The sequence below is a fragment of the Python bivittatus genome, unplaced genomic scaffold (genome assembly GCF_059951505.1).
Source record: "Python bivittatus isolate LINGU-HERP-01145 unplaced genomic scaffold, Pbiv_v1 ctg000210_np1212, whole genome shotgun sequence".
NCBI lineage: Eukaryota > Metazoa > Chordata > Lepidosauria > Squamata > Pythonidae > Python > Python bivittatus.
The window spans coordinates 6,585,040-6,608,809 of NW_028277053.1; the positions used below are offsets into that span (position 1 = coordinate 6,585,040).

At 46.3% G+C, this 23,770-nt stretch overlaps 2 protein-coding genes across 16 annotated transcripts in view; one reads left to right on the top strand and one right to left on the bottom strand.

Moving 5' to 3' along the window:
- TP53BP1 (tumor protein p53 binding protein 1) overlaps nucleotides 1-9,195 on the top strand; it is a 40,232-nt gene extending 31,037 nt beyond the window's left edge. For 6 of the 11 annotated variants that reach the window (XM_088139345.1, XM_088139338.1, XM_088139335.1 and 3 more), the window contains 7 exons: nucleotides 46-740; nucleotides 1,018-1,200; nucleotides 1,451-1,654; nucleotides 4,848-4,942; nucleotides 8,013-8,212; nucleotides 8,403-8,548; nucleotides 8,873-9,195. In XM_088139345.1, coding sequence (XP_087995471.1) covers nucleotides 46-740; nucleotides 1,018-1,200; nucleotides 1,451-1,654; nucleotides 4,848-4,942; nucleotides 8,013-8,212; nucleotides 8,403-8,548; nucleotides 8,873-9,057 — 1,708 coding nt within the window. In that variant the 3' untranslated portion in view covers nucleotides 9,058-9,195. Of the gene's footprint in view, nucleotides 1-45; nucleotides 741-1,017; nucleotides 1,201-1,450; nucleotides 1,655-4,845; nucleotides 4,943-8,012; nucleotides 8,217-8,402; nucleotides 8,549-8,872 lie in introns of those variants that run through there. The other 5 variants (XM_088139339.1, XM_088139343.1, XM_088139337.1 and 2 more) reach the window with 4 other exon arrangements.
- The window catches only part of TUBGCP4 (tubulin gamma complex component 4), a 38,483-nt gene continuing 21,270 nt past the window's right edge, over nucleotides 6,558-23,770 (bottom strand). For 2 of the 5 annotated variants that reach the window (XR_015795887.1, XR_015795885.1), the window contains 12 exons: nucleotides 20,166-20,331; nucleotides 19,363-19,487; nucleotides 19,081-19,131; nucleotides 18,870-18,975; nucleotides 18,524-18,631; nucleotides 18,026-18,164; nucleotides 17,737-17,914; nucleotides 17,414-17,548; nucleotides 15,501-15,617; nucleotides 10,932-11,071; nucleotides 10,358-10,535; nucleotides 6,558-8,573 (listed from right to left, as the gene is read on the bottom strand). Coding sequence is in view for 2 of the 5 variants with exons in the window: in XM_088139346.1 (XP_087995472.1) it covers nucleotides 10,520-10,535; nucleotides 10,932-11,071; nucleotides 15,501-15,617; nucleotides 17,414-17,548; nucleotides 17,737-17,914; nucleotides 18,026-18,164; nucleotides 18,524-18,631; nucleotides 18,870-18,975; nucleotides 19,081-19,131; nucleotides 19,363-19,487; nucleotides 20,166-20,331 (1,281 nt within the window). In the remaining 3 variants the exon portion in view is untranslated. Of the gene's footprint in view, nucleotides 8,574-9,926; nucleotides 10,040-10,322; nucleotides 10,536-10,927; nucleotides 11,072-15,500; nucleotides 15,618-17,413; nucleotides 17,549-17,736; nucleotides 17,915-18,025; nucleotides 18,165-18,523; nucleotides 18,632-18,869; nucleotides 18,976-19,080; nucleotides 19,132-19,362; nucleotides 19,488-20,165; nucleotides 20,332-23,770 lie in introns of those variants that run through there. The other 3 variants (XR_015795886.1, XM_088139346.1, XM_088139347.1) reach the window with 3 other exon arrangements.

The window sequence follows — 23,770 nt, forward strand, 5'->3', positions numbered from 1 at the left end:
CAAGGCTTTGGAAACCTTCAGTAATCCTTCTCCATGTTTCTGCAGGGGCACAGTGCAAGCAGTGGCAGATCTTTCAACAACAGCCTCTTCAGATGGAAAGCACAGTACAGGCCAATGTCTGGAGGGACAGGAGCAGGCTGATGCTTCTCTGCGCCGCAGTGGCTCCCCTGAAATCCCTTTGCAAGATCAGCCAAGTCTCTCTGATAATCCAGGGCTCTCTTCATCTGGGAATTGCCTTGTGGGCCTCCGGGTGGTGGCCAAGTGGTCATCCAATGGCTACTTCTACTCTGGAACCATCACACAGGATGGTGGGGGGGCCAAGTACAGGTTGCTCTTTGATGATGGCTATGAATGTGATGTTTTGGCCCGAGATGTCCTTCTGTGTGATCCCCTCCCTCTGGAAACAGAAGTGACAGCTCTCTCGGAGGATGAATACTTCAGTGCAGGTAACCGTCTGCTGGCTCAGAAGACACCCACAGTCTCAGGTGGTGGGATGAGGGCAGGGAGCAAGATTGGGGGCCCAGCCTGTAGTTTTTCCTTTGCTGCAGGTGTGGTGAAGGGCCATCGGAAGGAGTCTGGAGAGTTGTTCTATTGCATTGAGAAGGATGGACAGCAGAAGTGGTACCAGCGGACAGCGGTCATCCTGTCTTTGGAGCAAGGGAACAGACTCCGGGAGCAGTTTGGGCTCGGTCCTTACCAGCCTACCACACCTCTGACAAGGGCGGCTGATATCAGCCTAGGTATGGGCCTGGAGATAGGAGTCCTAGATGGGGACCATGTTCTACACCCCTGGATGATCATGCTATGCATGATGGGCAGAGCGACAGTGGCTGGGTTGGGAGCCACGTTACGGAGTCTCCTGTGGGAGAAGTCCTCACCTCTGTGAGCCATGTATTTGTGCAGGGCTAGAAAGCATGGGATTGTGCGCCGGGGGAAGGCTGGGGCTGCCCTATGCTGGGGAGCACAGGATGGCCTATGGAAGGGGGAAGCTGACTCTGCTTTATCTGGTGGGGCCAGATAATCTGGTGGAGGGAAAGCGGAAGAGGCGCAACGTTGGCTCACCTGGTACCTCCAGTGGCAGCACGACTCCCATCCGCAAGAGCCCAGAGACTCTTTCCGGTAAAAGGAAACTAGCTACTGCCTCAGAAGAGGAGCAGTCTCCAGCCAAGCGAGGGCGGCGACTAGCTCTTGCTAAACTAGGTGAGGGCTTGCTTGGATGACGCTTGTCCTGCGTGGCTTCTCCTGAGCCTGTGCTTGCTGCATTTCTGTTGTGGGCTCTACTCTTCCAGTTACTTCCTTCCATGCTCAAAAGACCACATGGGACAAAATGATATCCCTGTTGATGTCTGGCATGGCAGGCTCTTGTGTCTTTCCTCCTCTGGTTATTTCTGAGAAGACCTGGCAAGGCAACTCCAGGCACAGGACCTGATATTTCTCTCTCCATCTGCAGGAGCTGCAAATGCCAGGGAGATGGCAAGCCCATCAGTTAGTGGAAGGTACTCAGGAGATCACTTGGCACCTGATAACCAATGGGGTCCTTTGCCTCAGAACAAAACTCTTTTTTTGGGTTATGCCTTTCTTCTCTCAATGGCAAACTCAACAGATAAGCTTTCTAGTCATCAAAAAACTGCAGTGAGCAGCGAAGAAGAAGAAGGTGAGACCATCTGGTTTGCTCATATCAATGTGCATTAGTCCTTTTTGAGCACTCAAAATTCTCTAGTTAATCATAGATATTGAGGTGAAGTCTTTGATGGTTAGGTGTGGGCTGAACTGATGGTGATTGGCTGCATTAAAGCTGCAAGTTAAACTCATCTTACATGAGGGAAGGGTGGTTGTTAATATATCAGGTATTTAATAAATACCACATGGACAGGATTAAGGATGTGCTGAGGGTTGCATTCACAGATCACACTAAGCCAAAACCAAATATTGTGTTATGATTTCTTACCCTTGGTGTAAAGAGAAAGCTAGTTTGATCTAGTGGTTAAGATGCTGGGAAACCATGTTCCCCTCCAGTGTTAGGCATAACAGCAATTGTGGGTGAAGTCAGTTGTTGACAGGTTGGGTTCTGGAGTGTCATTAAGCCAGACACCTGTCTTGACAGGATGCTTAGTTTTTCAGACATAACCTGGGGCGGTTTTTGCTGGCAGTTCAGCTTTTATGTATCCATTTTTTGAGTGGGCCTCCCTTCACTTAGGCGTGTTCACAAGGGGAGTCTGGACAACCATCTGTCAGGAAGGCTTCAGTTGGGATACTGCACAACCAGGGATTGGACTCGGTAGTTTCAAGGCCATACTTAACTCTGGGATTCTAAGTTTTTGTCATTTGGCAAGTATTGAAAGAAATTGGAGATCTGATTTCATATAAATATGGTGACATTTTCCAAATATGCCTGATAGTCATCAGCTCTTTTAAAACGTTGCTTGGATTATGTTTGTTTATCTCCAGCATTAAGTTTACGCTCCTCCTCCACTGGGGTGGGGGACAGTCTGAAACTCAAACAGAGGATGCCAGCAATGCCTTCTTCTGAAAACTGAAAAAGTTTCGGTAGTGAGGCACATACAAGGAGCAGAATCCAAGCCATACCTGCAAATAGCAGAATGGACCTGACCTACTTTTAGTGGGGAACGGGACCCAGTCCAGAAATGAGAGCAGCTCTCTCCTCTCTTTGCCACATGTGCAGTGGGAGAGTAAGGCAGCAACTTGCTGATTGTGGCCAGGCACTATGGCGCCTCCAAAGAAAGTGGTATTGTGCATGGATGGGGCAGGCTGTGAGGCAGCTGCCTCCCAGCCTCGTACTGAGGCATCATCAATGGGGTGTGATTTACTTCCAATACCTTATCCATAAGAAGTTCTCAACTTTCCTGTGCTCCTTTTGAGGACTGCCCATGGGATCCTGGCTACAACTTCTCTAAGCTTGCTGAAGTTCTCTCTCCTGAAATCTAGTGTCACCTCTTCCTAAATTTTCCAAAGCATCTCTTTAACAACTTCCGTTTTGGCTAGAATCATATCTAGGAAAGTCAGTCCCCTTGTCTCATCTTCAGTCTTCTGGAAAAGACCAATGAGGAATTTTGGGGGTATTGCATTCTTGCCTGGGATGTCTATAATTGCTATGTCTTTCTTGTCTGAAATTCTATATTCTGGCCTAGGAGGGCATTACTGTACCCAGATCTTCGGCCTGGTTGAGCAGTCTATAGCATGGATCCATAATAATATCATTTTTGTTTCCCCTTCCCTCTATTCCTGCCTAAATGCTCTTGACCTGGCCTATGTGCTTAAATTATAAGATGTTCTTTCTCCATTTATTCTATTCCCTGCCCCCTTTTGTTGGTTCTGTTCCTTTTGACTGTAGTCTTCAATCTTTGCATTACAGTGCATTCAAATGTCTCATTCTTTAGCTGCTTTTTGTCCAGGGCTCCAGAAAACATCAGTAGGAAGGCTCTAGAATCTGTTCTGAAGCACCAGAGAAAAAGAGCTTTTCTTATTAGGCTTGGTCATTTGTGTCACCTTCCTCCATCTTCCTGTCCCCTTGCCTCACTTTCATCTGTCTTCTGGAAGGCCTCAGTATTGCTGTCCCTTTGCAAGGGCTTCCTGTGTTGGATCCAAAAATTCCTCATTTTCCCTGGTAAACTGGACAGGTTCACCTCCAGCCCTTCACCTCTTCCAAGGAAAATCCCCTTGCAGCATGGGCAGTTCTTGTCATCTTCAAGAACACCAACTGTAGTGGACAGAGGGAATTGCCTTGAGGGACAGGAGGAAGAGCTGCTGCCAAAACAACGTCAGATAATAGGAACCTGAGTCGGGGCAGAACTGTAACTTGAAAAAAATGTCTCGGACAAGACCCTCCCTTGTTCTCACAAAGATAAAGGGGGAGGGAAAGTGCATAGAGACTTGCAAGATTCTGTTAATATAACTTTACAATAATAGTATTGGTCTTGGTAGTATTTGGTTTCCTGGCCTAGACTACCCTGAAGTGCTGATATCAGGAGGTTGGCTGGTATGTCACCAGTCAATACTGATTTGGACAGACAGGGAAACTGTGTGCCAGATAGAAACATACTCTGCCTTTTTTGTTAGCTTTCTTCCAGGTCGATGCAAGATAAGGAAATTTCAGTGAAATTTTTCTCAGTGGAGCAAGGTGCTCCTAAACTTATGATGAGGTAGCCAAGGGAGGTGTGTGAAGGATGTTTTTCCCGTTGTAGAATGAGCATCCCAAGCACTTCTAAAGGGCAGGAAGGGAAGACTCCTGCCACAGGACAGTCCGAGAGGAGGACTGGTCTAGAACAAGAAGAAAAATTCAGGAGGGAAGGTGCTTCAGCATTTCTAGATAGTCTCCAGAAGTGTAGGGAGTCAGGGGGCTTCAGAGTGACAGAAAAATATTAACAGAACAGTAATCCTCTCCATCGTTGCCAAACTCAGAAACACCAGGAGACATTTGAAAAAAAGCATTCTGAGAACAGGATAGCAAAATGAAATCTCTTATATCGGAAGGAAACTTTTAAGGCGCTCAAGTCAGATCTCCACACAGCATTAAAAGCCCTTCTTGTTGCTTCTCCATGTTTTGCTGCTTTCCTTCATAGCAACCACTGAGGTCGAGTTTTGTGGGCAGGGAGGTGTGTGTGTCTAAGGGAAGATTATTGTTCTCATAAACTTTATGACCTGCTCTGGGGCTTTGTCAGAGGCATTTGATGCCAATGTGTGGAACTAATTGCATTCACCCTCTGGACTGGTTTGAAGATAGCGTATCGATTGTTACATGATGTTTTGACTGGGGGAGTGGGCTTGCTCTACAAAGCTTTATGTGTCCTTGAAAAGTAAGAACTACCCAATATACTTCCATGTTCCAGAATTCTTGGAGACAATACCTTACAACAAACCCTACACTGAACTACAACTCCAAGCAGGAGGAGGTTTCATCCTAGAGGACTTCAATGAAAGCCAGGTCAGAATTGGGGGGAGGGGAAGGCATGCCTGCAGGGTAGGGAGGTATGTGCCAGAACCCACCTGAACTCTGTAAAGGATCTTCTTATACAGGTGTACATCGACAAGACAAAGTGGCCATGGTGAGATTTTGAAGCACTTGGGGGAAGGGAGAGATTTTTTTACATTATTTTTAGTTTACACGTGTGAGAGCTGGAGAAGCGAGCCAGGTCTTTTGGCTTCAAGAAACGAAATCTCCATCTGGCAGTCACCAGCTTTTCATAGTGGATTCTGTATCCTCCTGTGACTTGGTGATTTTTGGCTTCAAGGAGTCCATAGTACTTTGGTAACTGGAGATTGCACTTCACTTTTTTGACATTGTGGTTTGGGGGCTGGGAGTTTCTACTTTTGCCTGGGTTTCTTTGTGGGAAAATGAAGGGGGGTTTCCCAGGTCTTTATAATCTTGGGTAGCTCATGTTGTTTTCCAGGCACTGCCCCCGTCATCTTCAGCAGGAATCAGCAATGTACCTGAAGGGCCCTTTGGAAGGGCCCAGTTCCTTCAAAGAGAGGTTGCTCTTCTCGATCCTGGATACCAAAAGCAGCTTGTTTTATCCCTGAGGTGCTCCAGGGTGCCCCTCAGAGAGCTTCGGAGAAATTCCTCTCTCACTCATGCTGGAGTCCTACTCTCAGGCTTTGGGTTCAGCTGTATTTTGTGCTTGTCCAAAATTTCAGCCATTCCCATTTGCAGCAGCTCATCCTTTCCCACCTTTGGGGAGGGAAAGTCAGGTGTTCGTTGCACTGAGAGATCTTGAAGATGCACAGGATTCCTAGAATTAGATGACAGTGGTTGATTTCTCCCTGCTTCTTTCTGACCCCTGTGCTAGTGCTGCTGCTTTGATTTTCTGATATTGAAACCTCTTTTATGGAGTTCTTACGCACAGTTTATTTTTACTAACCATCTTGTGTATTTATAAAACTGAAAGGCAGGGCAGCAGAATATTATACCGTAAGCACCAGGATTCCTGCTGGGGAAATAATCTTGGCAGGAAATAGGCAGGTTCCCATTTATGATCTTGACTTGACTCCTGACTTTGCAGTCCTGGCAAAATATCCATTGGGGCAAATAAGCTGAAAGAAGATAATCCAAGGATAGAAACTGGTTATTCAGTGAGGAAAGGGAAGCACAGGCGCTGCTTGGCTGAGTTGGTGTGATCACTCAGCTCTACACGGCTGCCTCTCCTCTTTATGCTGACTTATACCCCACCTTCCAGGTATATAGCTTACTAAAGTGATTTACAAAGCTTAACAATTAAAAGTAAAAATACAATAGAATGAGTCTGCCATCTTTCCCGAAGGGTAGCTGATGCTGGTGGGAGCAAAGTATATGCCTTCTTCCCTCCATTTTTAGAGATCCTAAGTGCCCTTAAAATTATTTACAAAGGTAATATGATGCATATACATTAGCAGTGGACCCTAATTCCCTTAATGTTATCTTTTAAAATATTACATATCAATTCTGTATTACTATTTGCAGAATAAAGATTTTCAATATTTAATGCATTCTTTTGTGCATTCATGACAAGCTCTATTATGTTTTGAATGGGATTAAAAGATGCAAATGGAATGAACATCAGTAATAATTTTGTAGTAGTTTAATCCATTGTCATACCATTGTTTAACAAATAAAGTCTACTTCAACAGAATGAAGGGCACAGTGCTAATGCAACACAGCATAATTCAAGTTATAAGTATCTCTGTTAATACGAAGCGAGTATAATGGACTCCAACAGCTATTAAACATGGCCACATTAAGGATGTCCCTGATGTCTTTTGACAAGCTTGAAAGCTCTTATCCTGAGTCTACCTGCGAGGTCATGATGGAGTACGTTCACCTCCCTTCCCAAGCACTGGTGGAATGCAGGATGTTCATGGTTTCCGAAACAATGAATTGTCAGATCAGCATGTATGTACCTGTAGCGATTTAGGGAAGAAAAAGAAGTGCTGCTGGGCAGAGCAGCAGTGATAGAGGACAATGCTGTGCATCGCCAGCTCCCACAAATTATTGTATTTGCGGTAAAAGAAAGACTGGCCTCACCCCCTGAAGTTCTGGAGAAGGGATCATACCCTGATACACTTCGTCAGTCACTTTACTGGCCACTTCAGTTTCTGGAGCAAACTTTAGGTGGCACAGAGACTAAAAGCAGGCTAAACCTAGCCAGCAATGAGGAAGTACAAAGCAGCCATGCCAGGAAATAGGACGAACAACATACAGGCAGTCCTTGGTTAACGACAGTAATTTGGACCAGAATTTCTGTTGCTAAGCAATGTGGTCATAAAGCGCGACATTGTGTGACTGCTGCTTAGCAATGGCAGTTCCAGCATTTCCAATTTTAAGTTTTAAGCAAATCCTTTGCCATTAAGTGTGACATCACATAGTCGCCATTTGTGATGACCTGCCAGCTTCTCCTTTGCTTGTTGGATGCCAGCAGCGAATGTCACAGATGGCGATCACATGACAGCAGGGATGCTATGACAGCCAGAACTTTGAGGACTGGTCGTAAGTACCACTCATTCAGTGCTGTTGTAAGTTCGAATAGTTGCTGAGCAAGTGGCTGTTAAGTGAGGACCACCTGTATACTAGTGGGTCATAAGACATTCTGTTCAAGGGCCTGTTGAAAAAGTAAGGTTTTTGTGGCTTTCCTGAGGGACCAAGTTGGGTCTACATGGACTTTGCATGGTGAGTGGGGGAGAATGCAGGGTAGCCAGCACAAAGAAGGCACGACTCAGTGGTCTGGCAAGCTGGCATTGCTTTGCTGATGGAACCAAGAACATCTGCTTCCCAGCAGAGTTGTTTGCAATTAAGGCAGGCACAGATCCATTCTTCACCTCCCACTGCCCTGTTTCTGCTTGCCATGTCATAGGCACCTGTATGGCATTGCCTGGATAAGCCCTGAGGTCTAATAGGCAAATGAACCTTCCCACATGAGTCTGAAATATTCTTTTTCACCTGCAAGTCTCTGAGGTGGTCCCTGTCTGTGGCTTTATCTGTCTTTGAAGGACTGGTACCAATGTGCCCTCCTTTCTTAATTCAGTGCAGCGCAGCCTATCAGTGTCTCCTGATAGCAGACCAGCACTGCCGCACCCGGAAGTATTTCCTGTGCCTTGCCCGGGGAATACCGTGTGTGTCTCACATGTGGGTCCATGACAGCTGCCACGCCAATCAGACTCAGAACTACAAGAACTACTTGTTGCCAGCTGGCTACAGCCTGGAGGAACAGAGGCTACTGCAGTGGTAAGTGCATGAGTTTGAGCATGGAGGTCTTGTCAAGCGCAGGTCTTGGAAGAACCAGCCCACTTCAACACCAATAGGTGGGAGGAGGGAGAGGAAGATGTTACTGGCATAGCATGGCAGGTGGATCTCTGCTGTTCAGTGATACTCTTTGATGGCCTCATAGCCCTTCTTTCTCTTTCTTTCTTTCTAGGCATCCACGAAAAAATCCCTTCCAGAAGCTGAGAGTGCTCCTGGTATCTGATGAAACACGAAACTTCTTGGAACTCTGGTCTGAGATTCTTACGATGGGAGGAGCTGCTTCTGTTAAGCAGCAGGAATCCTCAACATGGAAGAAAGGTACAGGCAGCTGGAAGTCAGCCATCTGGCAAGGGACAAGAGGGAAAATTACTGTTCATATATTTTTTATTTTGGGGAGGGGATTGACACAACTTCCCCCACTGGCTTGTGTGTACTACTTTGTGTACATTTTGGCTCATTGCATAAAGGAGGGCTTGATGTGAAAAATTTAACTGGCATCTTTTTTATTCTTAAAGAAGGATTCCTAGAATCTTTTGAGAGCTGGATGAGTCTCTCATCGAACAGTGTTAGAAGTGGGATATGCAGTGCTGGGAACTTGTGGTGGAAGCAGCCTCAGAAAGCAATTGTTTCCTGTTCTTACAGATGTGAGTTTGGGTGTGTTTGATGTGGTGGTGACTGACACTTCCTGCCCAGCTGCCGTCGTGCAATATGCTGAAGCATTACATCTGCCAGTGGTAACGCAGGAGTGGGTGATCCAGAGTCTCATTGCTGGGGAGACAGTTGGATTTAAGTATCCAAAGTATCAGTATGATTATGTCCCATGTTAAAACTCCCTTTTTGCTTTGTGGCGATTTTCATCCTCATCTAGGTTTTAAATTTTCTGTGTTTGACCTATGCATGTAGTGCTTGTATATAATTTTAATGTGAACTTTTATGATAAAATAAACATTGATTTCTTATCTGGGCCCATTATAATATCGTGACTTGAGTATTAACAATCAACTACTCCCATCCAGTCCCACAGACTATAGAATTTGCTATCACATAGCAGGAAACTATGTCATGTGAATGTAGGAAGGAAATTTAGTATGGGTGCTCTTTTGCTACACAATATAGGGCTGGGCAATTCCAAACTTGCAACCCTTTCCTGCCTTTTTGCAGCAGGAAGTTTCTTGCAATGAAACTTTCAGACAGGCTTGCTGAACCCCACAAGTGCAAGAAGATCCCTTAAATTAAACCAATCTAAAAAAAGGTACTTAGAAAAGCTGATTTAACAGTATAACAGCAGTATAAACAAAAAGGGAGCATGGTAAGATGGGATAGCTTCCAAAAGTCTGATTTCCTTTCTGACTGATTTGTGGAGAGAGAACAATTAAAGGCATGTTTTTTCTAAGATCTTTCAGATCCAAAGCTACAGGATTAACGTAGGTTATAAAATCAGGCTGGGAGCTGGTATTTAGAGAGAAGTTTCCTACTGCCTGGGGCGTTTTCCTGAATCCCTGCATTTGTCTCAAACACACATGAAGCACTCCACTCCCTCAATATTTGTTCTAATGCTCCCTATTCCTGGACCAGCTACTTCTTGAAAAAATTGATTGCGTTAAAAAAAAAAACCAATGTTATCTATTACCTCTGTTTTCATTAAGGGCTCCGGCAGTTTTGTTAGGAAATAAAACAGCAAGTGACTGCCTCTTACTATTTCGGGAGCTGTTTTCAGCAAAGGAGGCAGCAGATCTTGATAACATCATGCCCTTATTCTTCAAACTCTGTATCTTCAGCACAAGTCCCTGCACCATGATAGTTACCCCACTGAGCAAGAAAAGCAAACAAAAACTTCATCTCCAAGGCCAGGTTACTTTTCACTTACTACTTCCATCTTCAGAAATAGAACAAAAGGTACTTTTCTGCATTTAATGACAACACTGCACTCTTTATAGTCATCAACTGATTTTGGCTTAAAAATGCTGAAGGTGACAACGTCAGGGGGCTGGACTTTTGGCTCTGCTGTCACAGCAAAAGGGAGTAACTGCATTTGGAAGCCCAAACCAAGCAGCACTTCTCACTCTTTTCAGAAGAAGCCCAAGGAAAACACTTATAACATAAATGGTTATTTAATATACAAAATACCATTTGCAGGTGCCAATGACTGGCCTGGAAGAAAACACACTGAAGTTGCTCTGACAGCAAATCTTGCGCCTCCATTCTCCTCCAGTGGTTGGAATGTTGCTGCCATTACGGAAGGGGGACACTTCTTGGAAATTGTGGCAATTGATTCTGTTAGTGGGCTAATCATTCTAATCCCACACTGTAGAGAAAGAAGAAAAGTGATTCAAAGGAAGGACGTTAAGTAGGATGAAATAAGTTATGCACACATGATGTACTTTATAATATATGGGCAGATTACAACAAACATGGCGAATTATCTAACTAATCACAAAAGACATCTCAAGACATGGGAGGGAGGCACAGGGCATCTTCCTCTTTACATTACCCCAGTTTATGATAGGGAAGCAGGTAAGAGGAAAAAGGTGGGTTGCACACATGCCGCCCATGGCATGTCAGCTGGAGCGCATCCAACCCTAGGAACAGCTGGGCCACTGTGCCTCTAACCATGCGTTCTTGCTTAGGCTGCAACTCCACTAAACCTTCTGCTGGAATGTGGCTAGAGGTACGTCCTCTGCTTCAGGGCGTTAAGCCTTACCTGCCCAAAGTGCCTCCAGCGTGAGTATAGTATTTGTTGTAGTCCAGGCGTAACAGCAGTTGTGCCAAGTCAGAATTTATCTGGTGATTGTGGACGCTGGAGAGAATCTTGAACAGAAGGGAGGACTGGCAGCTGAAGCCCTGTGAGGGGAAAGCCACGAGTCAGAGCAGCCTTCTTGTCTCTTTCAGGCTGCATGCACAAACGTGCCCCTAGGAAGTCCAATCGTATCGCCCTGCTGAATCTTCAAATAGCAGTTCCAGACAGTTGGTGAATGGCATTGTGATGCCCCAATGTGGAAAATCATGCTTTTTTTTTTGGTCTGGATGGTGTGGCTGCTTCTGGGGCAGTGATTTTGGCTCTCACCACCTCAACAGCCAGGCATGAAAGGGTGGATAGGAAACATGGAAAAGGGGCAGAGGCATCAATGAATGAACCTCCTGCAACTCATGATCGAGGAGCTATTTAAGTGTTAGAGAAGATGGTAATTCTCAAAAGGGGTTACCAGCAAGTCACTAATTTCTGCAAAGAAAAAGGCTAAAGCGCAAAAGGAAGTTGGGCTCATGAGGGAAACTAAAAGCAGCAAAAAGGTATCGTTACATAGGGAGAGGCATCTATGTAGCTTTGGGGTTCTCCCCAAAGAGGACTGTTCCAAGGGACCTAAGCAGAACCACTGACAAAAGGAGAGGGTTAGGGAACATCTGGCCACTGAAAGTTTAAATCTCCAGGATAAGACTAATTACGCTGGAAAGTCTTGAAGGAGTTTGTGGAGGCCATCTTGGAAAGCCTGCTGTGCATTCCTGCTCTGGGCAGGGGGCTGGACTAGATGATCTCCAAGATCATTTCGAATGCCTACGTTCTATGATGCACTCGTATGAAGTCCCAGCCAGTTGATGATCGCTCAGGTGCTACTCAGTGACTAAAGGAACATCAGCCAGGTGAGCCATAGAGTCTCAGCCAGTATGTATCTCTCCAGCACAAATCCCCAGGACAACTCCCAGTATGACTTGGCCAAATGAGTTCACAGGTGACCCAGGGGACTTGCTGCCTCCACTGCTGGCCATGTCTGAACAGTGAGCAGACCTCTCTCTGTGCTCTTCCCTCTGTGCTCTTCCAGTGGCCAGGTAGGAAAGTCCAGCAAAGAGAGGTCTACCTTATGGAAGACAAGCTACTCCCCACTCCCTGGAGACCCCTACCTCTTTGCTTATGATATTGGGGCTTACTGCTGAGTAACCCTCATCAATCTGGCTAGAACTTGGCCTTGGTGGGCCCACTGGAATAGGCACTGTCTTGTCTTTTTCAAATGCATCAAAGCAGCAGCCCAGTTGACCACACCTCTCCTTTTTCTTGGAGTGGTCAAGTTAAAGTTGGCATGCTTGAACCTGCCAAGGAAGATCCCGTGTCAGGGTGACGGTGGTGGTGGTGGTGGCAGGTGCAGCAGATAAAATGGCCACTGAACCGCACAGCTCCCATCACTTGTTGCTATCTAGTGACTATTACAACTAGGAACCCTCTCCACTGGGGAAAATGTTCCCCACCCTTAATTCACAAAGTCTGGTGAGGACAAATGGCTTCAGCTTCTGCATGACTCCAGGATGAAGTTTGTCTGCCAAGCTCAGCTTCTTCTGCACTATAGGCAGACTCTCCTAAGAAACAGATGGAACCTGGCTTGTGGCTATCTCTGCACTTTCATGGAGCAACACAGTTAGAATACAGAACCTCAACTCCTGGGAATCAAGATAGTTGGGCAAGTGCACAGCCACCACAGCTCAAGCAGCCACCTGAAGTGTAAGGAGGTGGAGCTCCAAATGGGAGAGATTCCTTAGGGAACCAGCTATCTGGGTGCATGAAGCTTGACTGAGTGCTGGTCTAACATTTGATCCCACTGTAAATCAATGCAAATAATTGCTGATACTTTGGCACATCTTCTTAAAAATGCTGGCAGCAACCTTAGTACCAGCTGGGAGATAGCTCCTCCCAACCAAGACTATCTTGCTTAATCAGATGTAACTGATATCAATGAAGTGCACTTGAGGGGGTGCCCTTCACACATCGGCCCTGCTATTTTGTGACCATGAAGTCCCAGTAGAGGTTTGCTCAGGCAGCTGGTCTCCCAAAGCCATTTCCTTTGTGACACGTGCAGGAGTCTAACTTCATGCCTTTGGATAACTCTGTAATTGCACCTACATTGCTAGCTATTGAGCAACTAACAAACTGCCTAAGAACAACTCCTTGCAGGTTGTCTGTTGCTGCTAGCAGTGTGAAGAGCACCTCATAATAACTAGGCGCATCCTTAAGAATCCCACGGGTAAAAGATACTTTGCATTCTTCCTCTACTGACCTGTGCTTTGCAGTACAGGTAGTCCTCGACTTACAATGGCAATTGGGGCCGGAATTTCCCTGCAGTCCTGGTTGCTGTCATTAACTGAATCCCTCAGTTGTTAAGCAAGAAAACTTCCTGCTGGCTTCCCACACCCAAAGTCAGTGAGAAAGCCGGCAGGAAATTCCAAATTCCAGGTCTGCAGGCAGGTAACTGACTGCTGCCAGGTGGAGGATGGTGCAAGCACAGAGGGGCTAGAGGAGGGTGCGCAGGTTGTGATGGAATATATCTATGAGGAGGAGAGTGATGTGGGAGATCAAGGCTACTGGGAAGGAGGGTCGCATTCCAGGAGGGAAGAGGAGGCAAGAGGCAAAGCAGTCTGCAGGGGGAGCGTGAGAAGACTAAGGGATTCAGGATAGCCACTCCCTAGAATCTCACAGGGTATATCCACTAGTTGCTGTAGTATAGATTTAGTTCGGCAAGATTCTGCCTATAAGATGTAAGCAAATAAAGAAACTGTACTCAACTGAACTGTCTTGTCGTTGTTCTTGGGCTGGGCCTGACACAGGTGGAGGAGACTTACCCCAGCAACTTGCAGCCTTCCCTGCCGGCTTCCCCACTGACTTTCTGGGGAAGCCAGCAGGGAAGGTTGCAAATGGCGATTGTGTGACTGCAGGGTGCTTAGCAACTGGTCGTAAGTTTGAACGGGTCACCAAGCACCCAGATTGCGATCATGTGACCACAAGGTTGCTGGGACAGCTGGAAATCTGAGGACCGGTCATAACCACCATTTGTTCAGCCCCATCATAACTTGGAACAGTCTTTGACTGATGGTTGTAGGTCAAGGACTACCTGTAGTTGCAAACAGTGAGTGCTTCCCAACCAGACTGTCCTCATGCTTGGTCTGATGATCGTGGACTCAAATTCAAAAGGGGGAACTGCTCCTCCCAGCCCTAGGTTGCTAGTGGAAGGGGGATGGCTTGAATAGTCAGCACCAGCACCTGCTCCATGTGTGTTGGGGAAGAGTTCCTCCCACAGCTCTGAGCTTTTTCAGCCTTAGCCACTGTGGTGTCACCTGGTGGCATCAATGGGGACTGTCCCAAAGCCAAGACTGCCTGATTCTCCCTCCCACTCCCTTGTTCAGCAGACCTTGATTGGGCCATCCTCTCTGACCAGCCCCCTCCCTGTCCCTTGACTGCCCTCTGAGATGGCTTGCCTGAAAAGAGGGTCTTTTACGTAGGGGCATCTAGTTAGTCTTAAATGGGGAGGTGGGGTGAGCAAGGAAAGCCTTCGAGACCACCCTTTTCAAAATGAAAAGTCTCTAAAGAGTATAAGTGCGCACATGCTTCTCCTAGCAAATCAGGCAGAGCCCTCAATTGAAAAGAGGCCTTATTTGGCGGGTGGCGTGACCTTCTAAAAGCAAAAGGGAGCTGCTTTGAAAGGTAAGGGGAGGGGGTGGAAAAATGCCTCTTTTTCTTTCTTTCTAACCATCTCAGGCTATTTGAAAACTGAAACTATACATGCAAACATTCAAATAAAAATGTGAGGGGATACGGGGAGAGCCTCAGAGTCAAGCAACCCCTTAGGCTTCCTGGAGTCCTTCACAGCTATTCTTTTGTCCAGGCTTCTCTGCTGTCAGATCTGGAAGAGGGTTCCCCAAGGCTTGCTGATTCACCCCAAAACGCCAAACCCAGATTATCCAGGCCTAAGTCAAGAGTGGCATGGACGTCACTGGTAGGGCTTCAAAGTGAGAAAGCCGATTTGGGGCACACGCAGGCATGCGTTTCATCCAACCAGCTGTTCCTTAAATAAACCGCATCTTTTCCTAGGCTCGTGCAGCTCCAGGAAAAGACACTCTTGGTTCAAGGAGGTGCAACATGCATGCTCACCCACAAGCAAATCACCTTTCCCCTTGAATTGTGATCACTGCACACACCTAATAACCCATCCCAGTCACTCCACTAGGCTGGACAGGAAAATTCAAAAGATCACCCTCCATTCTCAAGAGGTAGCACTCCAATCTCATCATCTGAAACGGTACAGAATATCTGAACTGGTGCTGAATGAACCGGTTCTCTTTTGGTCCATACTTAAAAACAAAATAGCTTGCTGCATTCTTCACTCAAAGCACCTGAAGGTTTTGTTCTGAACGTGGAATACTCAAAAACAGCCTGTACTGTTTTTGAGTATTCCACTCACAAGGGCACAACCTCACTAGGGTTGGTTTCTGTGCCTTTTTGGGTGGGACGTACCTTAGCCAGGATGCTCAGCTGCGCCATACCCCGCTCATCCAGGGGCCCTCGGTTCTGGCTGACCAACGAACAAAAACTATGGCAGAGATCTAAAATTTCATTCAGGCAGTGAAAAGCCTACAAAATAATGATCAGAAGTGGGCTGTATTATTATGTATTCATTTTTCTCCCCACAGTTGTTATAACTATTATTCGAAACCACTTACAAATGAAAATATTGAGTAGTTCAGCTCTGGGCTGTGAACTCAATGCTTTACTAACAACTTGGATGAGAATTATGGAGAGAATGCTTATCAAATCTGTAGACAGTGCAAAAATGATGGGATACGAAATTCCCCGAAAGGCAGAAATCTAGCAAAAGGATTTTGATATGTTAGAGATTGGGTTAGAAATAATACTGTCAAAGTGTTAAAAATCAAATGCAGTTTCTGAATGGGAAAATAGCAGTAGTACTTATGAAAAAGATCTAGAATAGTAGCTGATTACAAACTGTGAATCAGCAGTCTGATCAGGATGCAAAAAAGGCAAATGCAATTTTAGGCTCCGTCAACAGAACTACAGTTCCTAAATTATAGGACTTAATCATTCCACTTAATTCTGTATTGATAACTCCCATTTTGAGTGGTATGTCCATTCAATTTTAAAGGATTCAAACTCACTAGAACAGATTCAGCAATGAGCAACAAGGAGAACTGAGGTATCTAACAGAATGTCAATACAAAAGATGGCCTAGGTCTGAAGTCAACCGTCTATACTGGTGGGACAAGTGGGCTACCACCTAAGAGTATGCCACTCTTCCCCCAACTTTCCAGTGCCTCTTCTGGATCTAGATTTAAGATCTTGCACAACAGCAGAACACGCTATCTAGACTTGCCAAGCTTAACTGGAGAAATGTTAAAAGATGGATGTGGTTTGCTTACAGAATGACTGTATGACTTATTTCTTGCGTATGTGAAGATGCATCCATGCCTGACTGGGAAGAACCCTAATGGCAAATGGAAAGGTAATGAGTAGATGCAACAACTCCGGGAGGTGCCTGAGAAAGTGTTTCACTAAATCTGGACTGAACGGGTACAAGAAGCAACAAAGGGCAAAATTTGGAAAGGGCACTTTCATGCCAGACCCGACTTTTGCTCTACAGTAAGTCACCAAGAAATTTATGAACTCCCTGTGGTGTTTGCATTCACCTGTTACCTTTCTGTTTGCTATCATTGTTCCCTTGTATGCATAAGAGGCATGTTGGCTGGTGACGCTAATGTGAGTGCTGTAATGGTAGATTCCTGCACTGGGGATGGGAGTGAGATTGGATTAGAAAGCAGACTGAACACTGTTGGTGTAAATTCAGTTTAGTTAAATTTCCTTTTCTTATCGGCTGTCTTAAATTTGTTAACTATTTCTCCCTCTTTTTCTGATCTGTAATGACGCTGCTCACCCAAAAGGGAATAGTGCAATGGGTACCGATGAACTTAAGCAAAAAGAATCAACTACGTGTGTAGAAAGTAGGGGGGACCTGGAGTTTACCAGAAGGTGGAAATGAGCCAGCAATGTGATTCAAACATTGCTTAGACCTCGTGATAATTCCCAGTAGTTCTACTCCACACTGAACAGGTTGGACCTATCTCCTGTGTCTTACTCTAAGGATTCAATACCCTGGAGCAAGTGGAGAGAAGGGCCACATACATGGGACTGAGCTTCCAAAGTCAGAATTAGGTCTAGAAGGTCACCTTTGGTACTGATAAAACTGAAGGGGGACACCAGAGCTTCTCCCCCCACCAATGGAGGCCAAATGAGCCAGGAGGCCCAGCACTGCCAGGGCTCCTTCAGGCCCTGCACATATTGACCAGGAGAATGCAGCGTGAGGATCCAAGAGGGGAAGTGGCCTTTGACAACATATAGACATAAGAGGCACTTGCTGGTTTCAGCAGAATGAAGGACTGGGCCAGAAGATTGCTCAAAAAGTGATCGTGTGCCAGTCGGATACTCTCAAAATCACGGGTAGAATTGATCTGTTGAAGGAGCTGTGAGAACTGAGACTCAAGGACATCCACCTGAAAGAAAGCAAACTAGAAAAATTAGGGTCAAGGAGAAGTGCAGAAATACTTGTAAGAAGTTGTGGGAGCAATTTCAACCAGCAGTTCCCAGAGGGAAAGTCTGGGTATGAGAACGAAGCAAATGAGCTGCTTTCTCCCCTAGATGCAGCTCCAGACCTTTCTCAGTTGCACTGGCAAACTCTTACTTGCAGGTAATATTGCAAATTATCCACGAGAAAAGTCATGTGATGGCGCAGCCGCCACTTGATGGCATCTGTCCGCTTGGATTCCAGGCACTTGCATCGCATCTGCAGAGCCCAGCAGTGCTGTAGCTCAGCCTGGACTCGCCTCACGCTGAGCAGGTATTTGAAGACCACATTGTACCTGCAGCCAAAAGCGAGCTGAAGTTGGCTGGGCTGAGCCCCTGGCCAGAAAGCATAGCATCCCCAGAACATGGTGGTTTCCCTTCTCCCATCCCTCCCCAAAAGCTCTCACTTTTCCAGGATGGCAGGAGTGAAGAGGATGTGCAAAGGCCACTGAACTTTGTAGGAGAGCCCCAAAGCAGCCCAGCCAGAAGTGGGGGATTCATGGGGAGATAATTCTCGAGAAGGTGTTTCACGGTTCTGAGAAGGGTCTGAAAAGGAAGTCCAGTGAACAACTTGGACAGGATGCAGCTGAGCAACAGAAGGTAACAGCTGTGACCCAAAAAGCAACAGCGCAACGTGTTGGAGCAGGCCAAGTTACACACTCTCTCTCTCACACACACACTCTTGCCTCCTTCTATAGCCTCTTCCTCAAAGAGCATTTATGAAGACTCGAGGCAGAGAGGGAGCATCCTCTTCCTAGGCAGTCATTAAGCTAGGTTCCTAGATCTGTGCTGTCTTTCAGGGGAAAAAATGAAGTTGTGGCTTTATGCAGAGGTCTCTGCTAAAGTGAGGGAGGCTCCCATTTGTAACTCCCAAATGCAGCCTGGCCTCTTACACCAACTCTCACCTCGGTGTTCCTTTCCATAGTAATGGATAGTCAGATGAAGGAAAGGTAGAAGGTTGTCATCATCCAACAGCACTTTGTGGGCTGACTGCTGGAATGCCACATTCACATCTAAGGAAACGAGCGGAGAACTTTCTTTTAGCTGGGGGCAAAGGAAAATATGCCTTTTGCCGCCTCCCCGCTTTCCACACATCTCAGCTGCTCTCAGAGACCAAACCACCTATGTTCAGAATTAAATGCTGTCTCCTCTGCATTAAGACTTCGATAATATAGGGCATACTTCAACAGTAAGTGTGGGAACAAGGAGTGTTTCAATCTGCAGGGCTTTTTTGGAGACTGAGAGACTCACCATGTTCAGTCACTCCTGACGGTGGTGTCTTTAGCATATGCTGTGCAGTATCAATGAAGGCCTGAAATAATTCTCCTCTCCCCAAGAGATAAAAATCTTTAATGACCTAGAACAAAGGCAACATCTTTAAAACCATCCTGTTCAGCAGCTTTGACCAATCTTCCTTCCACTGGGGAACAGAACCTCAAAAGTTGCAGGAACGCATATTTACCTTCAACTGTCCTATCAGATCGGACTCTTCCACCATCAGCTTCCATAAGTGCTTAGGAAAGACCAAAAAAAGCCCCAGCATCAAGATCCAGAAGCTATATCCTACTGCCACCGTACAATCCAGTGCTCCTCCCCCCCCCTTCTTCGTGCAAGATACCATCTGCCTACCTCCTTGTGAGCTGGTCATCCCTTCTATGGGTTAGGGTTCTTCTAGAATCTTCTCCCCATTATGAAAAGCTTTCTAAGGGTACCCTGCAAAAGTGCTTAGCGTGCAAAGCCTAACCTCAGCCACAGTGCTCCGGATCCAGTCAACCACAGACTCAAAGTCCATCAGGTTGAACAGGGGCTGCTGCTTGAGACGATGCAGCTCAGCAGCAAAAGTGTCCTCCTGATTCTTCAAGATGGAGCCTGTGGACAAGAGATTCCCATGGAGGCTTTTCCCTCTTTTCAAGGCCTTCTACGTGCAGTTGAAGGTTGCATAAATGCATCAGTTTAGTCAAGATCCCAGAGCAGCAAACAAGGGACAGGGGAACATTTGGGAATCCAAGAGGGTTGGCCAAGGGGATTGGTGAGTTTTAGTTTACAGTACAGATAATCAAGAAGCTTCAAATGTCTCAAAGCAAGAAAATGCACTATCCTCAGGGGAGCAGTATACTATAGCCTTGGAATCAGAGGGAAAACTTCATAAAGGCAAATGGCTGAAATGGATTGTGAAGGATCTTTCTTTGATTTTCTAGTCACAAAGCCCTCTTGCAGCTTCTATCATTCATCCTGCCCAGATTGATCTCAAGGTCCTTCGTTACTGGAACCTACTTTAAGATCCTGCTTGTCCCTGACTGGTCCCACTTGGGGACAAGCAGAACAGGGTTTTTTTTAGCAAACCTGGCCTATGTGTAGAGAAGGATTACCCAGACTGTTTAGCTTACAGCCCAGCTTTGAAAAGAACGGCAAATCTGCTAGGCAGGAAAGATTTCTGCAGCTGGATTGCAAAGAGCATGCAAAGGATTTGCTGAGCAACAGGATTGGGGCAATGGGCCCACAATAATTCTTAGCTCACTAGGAAGAAATCACAACCGACCACAATACCTTTTTTGGTAAGGGCCACATTCTGGCTCTCGAACATCTGCACAGATTCCCCTACAAAGAGGATTTTTTCAGCAACACGAACTGGTATGTAGGAAGGCAGCATTTCTATTCTCAGAGAGAACTGTTTTGGAGAAGGGGCCAACATATTCTCTTCTTCAATCAGCCTCTGTTGGAACAAAGATCGGTGGAAAGAAGAGAGAAATCCGATTATGCATCAGTTCTAACACAAAAAGCACTAAGAGCCATGGGTGGAACTTGAACCCTTTCTGGCTAGCCCTTTTAGAGGATTCGGGGGAGGGATGCACAAAACAGGGAGGAATGTACAAAGTGTTCTGAATTTGTTTCTTTAAGGGCTTGGAGGCTGGGAGAAACAATGCCAAGTTTGGGGAAAAAAATATTGCCATTTTGAGCTTGTTCCCACTCTCCTGACAGATTTGTTTTGTAAACATGCCCAGCCCTGAAACCCTATGGGACTCTGCTGTTCACAGGGGAGGGAGCAGAGATTGCTTTAGAACCAGTTCCAGAATCCCTCCAAACTTGCATAGGTTAAGCTTTATTTTTTGGAGCAGTTTATTTTTCCCTTAATTCTCTTCTAAAGTGGCACAAGGAAGTAAGAAAGACCTGTATTTCCCCCCTACTTTTCTATTCCTCCCCTTAAATGCTGACATGCTCTCTCATGCTAGACCTGCCTCCTAAATCAGGCTTGCTTGAATCCAATTCCTTCCTTTTTGAGTTCTCAGCAAACATACATTAAATGGAATCTCCAAACTGTTCGTTTTCCTCAGTGTTTATAACTTCTTCCTTAGAACGAGCGTTCACCCTACTGCTGAACAGTTCTGCCACCAAACTCTCTGCAGGAGGCCCAGACAGATGATGGAGAAACACTTTGGCAGGACTGGGTGGGATGGGCAGGCCTTTGCCCAGTGCCACCTGCTGCACCAGTTGCAACCCCACCTGGACTTGTGCCCCTACTCCCTTACACAGGACAGCCTTTGGAGATGACCTGGAAGCTGCTGCCGGTCCAGAAAGTGCTGGCAAGGCTACTGTGGCAGGGCAATCTCTCTCCTAAAATACTTATCCCCAGTAGGCTTCCTGCCCAGTCAGAGGTTAGGGAGATGTGAGGCCTTTTCTGTTGTGCCCTCACATTCTGGACCGTTCTTTCTGCACAGCCCCCTCCCTTGTGGCATTCCAAAAACCGCCAAAACAGCCCTATTTCACCAAGCTTTTACTTGACTGCTAGAGGGGGAGGTATTTGGAGCTCATGCAATGTTTTGCATCATTTTCTATTTTTACTGTGCTGTAACTTGCCCAGTGGTGGGGCTGGCTACCTTAGCTGGCTCACTAACCCAGGATGAGGCAAGCAGCACATGGAGACGAGGCTCAGGAAGCAGCAGCAGCAGGTTTGTTAGAGACTCGTGGGCATTATTGTATAATTCCCTAAGCGTAGCTTTGGAAACCCATGATGGACCATCAGCATTCCCTGCAAGATGCCAAATGTCTTAAATGTCTGCACCAGTTATCGGCTGGGCACCCTTGCAACTATGGGGCACAACCTGCTTGGTTAACTAGCAGCAAGGTGAGCAGGTACCCCAACTGTAGGTGGGTGGGGGACTCCCTGGCCCAAGGATTTGACTTTGCCTTTCAGAAATCACCAAGTTAAAACATGGAACCTGAAAACATGGAAGCATCAGGGAGCAAAAGAAGACCTAATTATCTGTTCTTGAAATACTCATGATCCAGGGGGGTATGTTCCCTGGAAGACCTAGATTATGATTTATAATTGTTGCTGCCTTTACTAACATTACTGCTCTTTATTTCAATTTGCATCCTGGATGTTCTGCTACTGTAAGATTATTCTTGCAGAATAAGCTCCATCTCCCAAGAAGTGTCTCTCTGGAGTCCTCAAGGCAAAACTATCCCTGGGTAAGCTCCCCCCGCCACAGCAAGAGCAGCACATCTGCTGGAGAGGTGCTTCAACAGATCCATTAAGGCCAAGTACCTGCTACTGTGCAGAGGAGGAATGGAGTGTGGAACCCAGGGAAGCTGCGGTGGAATATGGAGACATCAAGGGAAGGAGCAAAGTGTGACATGTTGGGGGAAGATTCATCCTTGTATTTGGTGGGGTTTCTGAGTGTTTGGGGGCTTGGGGCAGCTGCTGGGCCTTCTGTTCTCTAGCAAGCAGGGGGTGGGGCCAGAGAACCCTTGAGAGGGAGGATGGGCTAAAATTCAAACTTAAACGGAAATATAACGGATCTCCAAAATACGTTTAAACCATCAGGCCAAACATAAAAACACCGATCTAAAAGAGATATGAAGGTGGACAGCCAGCAGGGGCAGGATACACGTGGTACAGTGCAGTGCCAAAAGCATGGCTGACTGATGGACAGAGATACTGGGAGTTCTGCTTTGTGCAAGGAGCTCCTGGAAGCAGTAGGAGAGGTGAAGAGGCAGCAGGTCAAGGCCCTTGGGGACAAGATAGCCAATCCCCCTCATGGGGTAGCAGCTGAGGGAGGGAGAGTCCTAGGGAAGGGGGACACCGGTCTGAAGAACAGGGAAGTGCTCCCTCAGAAGAATGGGACCCATTCCTTAGGGGATGAACAGGTGTCCTCTAGCCCTGAAGATTCTCCTCCTGGGAGACCTGGGCTTCCCATGGTAGGTGATTCGATCATCAGGAATGTAGCTATCTGGGTGTCCGGTGGGCCTGCATGGTGACTTGCCTGCCTGGTGCAAAGGTTGCAGATGTCACACGCCACCTAGATAGGCTGCTAGGGGTGCTGGCGAGAAGTTAGTTGTCATGGTGCATGTGGGCATCAAAGATATCCTTAAACATAGCTGGGAGGTCTTGGAAGCAAATTCAGGTTGTTAGGCAGGAAGTTGAAAGCCAGGAACTCCAGGGTAGCTTTCTCTGAAATGTTACCTGTTCTACGTGCAGGACCAGACAGACAGGTGGAGTTGAAACATCTCAAAGGATGGATGCGATGGTACCAGGAAGAGGGCTTCCTATTTATTAGGCATTGCAGAACGTTTTGGGAAAAGCTGGATATCTACAGGAGGGATGAGCTCCACTTGAACCAAAATGGGAACAAACTGCCAGTGTTTAAAATTAAAAAGATGGCAGAGCAACTGTTTATTTGGTTACAGGACTTATATGACCACCTATCTCATACAATGACTCTAGGTGGCTCACAAAATCTATAAAACATGGTTAAAAACAAAGGTACTCCTCCTCCCAGGTGTCAGACCAAACATCTTCGCAGCGCAACCTCCATCCTAGTCCAATGCCTGGGGGGAAAGCCAAGTCTTCACAGCCCTCCAGAAGGCTAAAAGGGTAGGGATTATACTGAGGGCAGGGGGAAAGCTGAAAGGAGCTGAGGTTCAGAAACATCACTGCTTAGGGAAGGAGTTGAAAAGAATTATGCTTGTTTTAAAGGGGAAGTGATAGAAATAGGAGAGGATAACCAAGTCAGAGATGATGACCATTCAACAAGGTTGAATGAATTGTTCAACAAGGCTGAACAAATGAAAGAAGAGAATGCGGCACAAACCAAAATAATCAAAAGGACACAGTGAAAGTTGCTGTGTACCGGTGTTTGTACACAAATGCC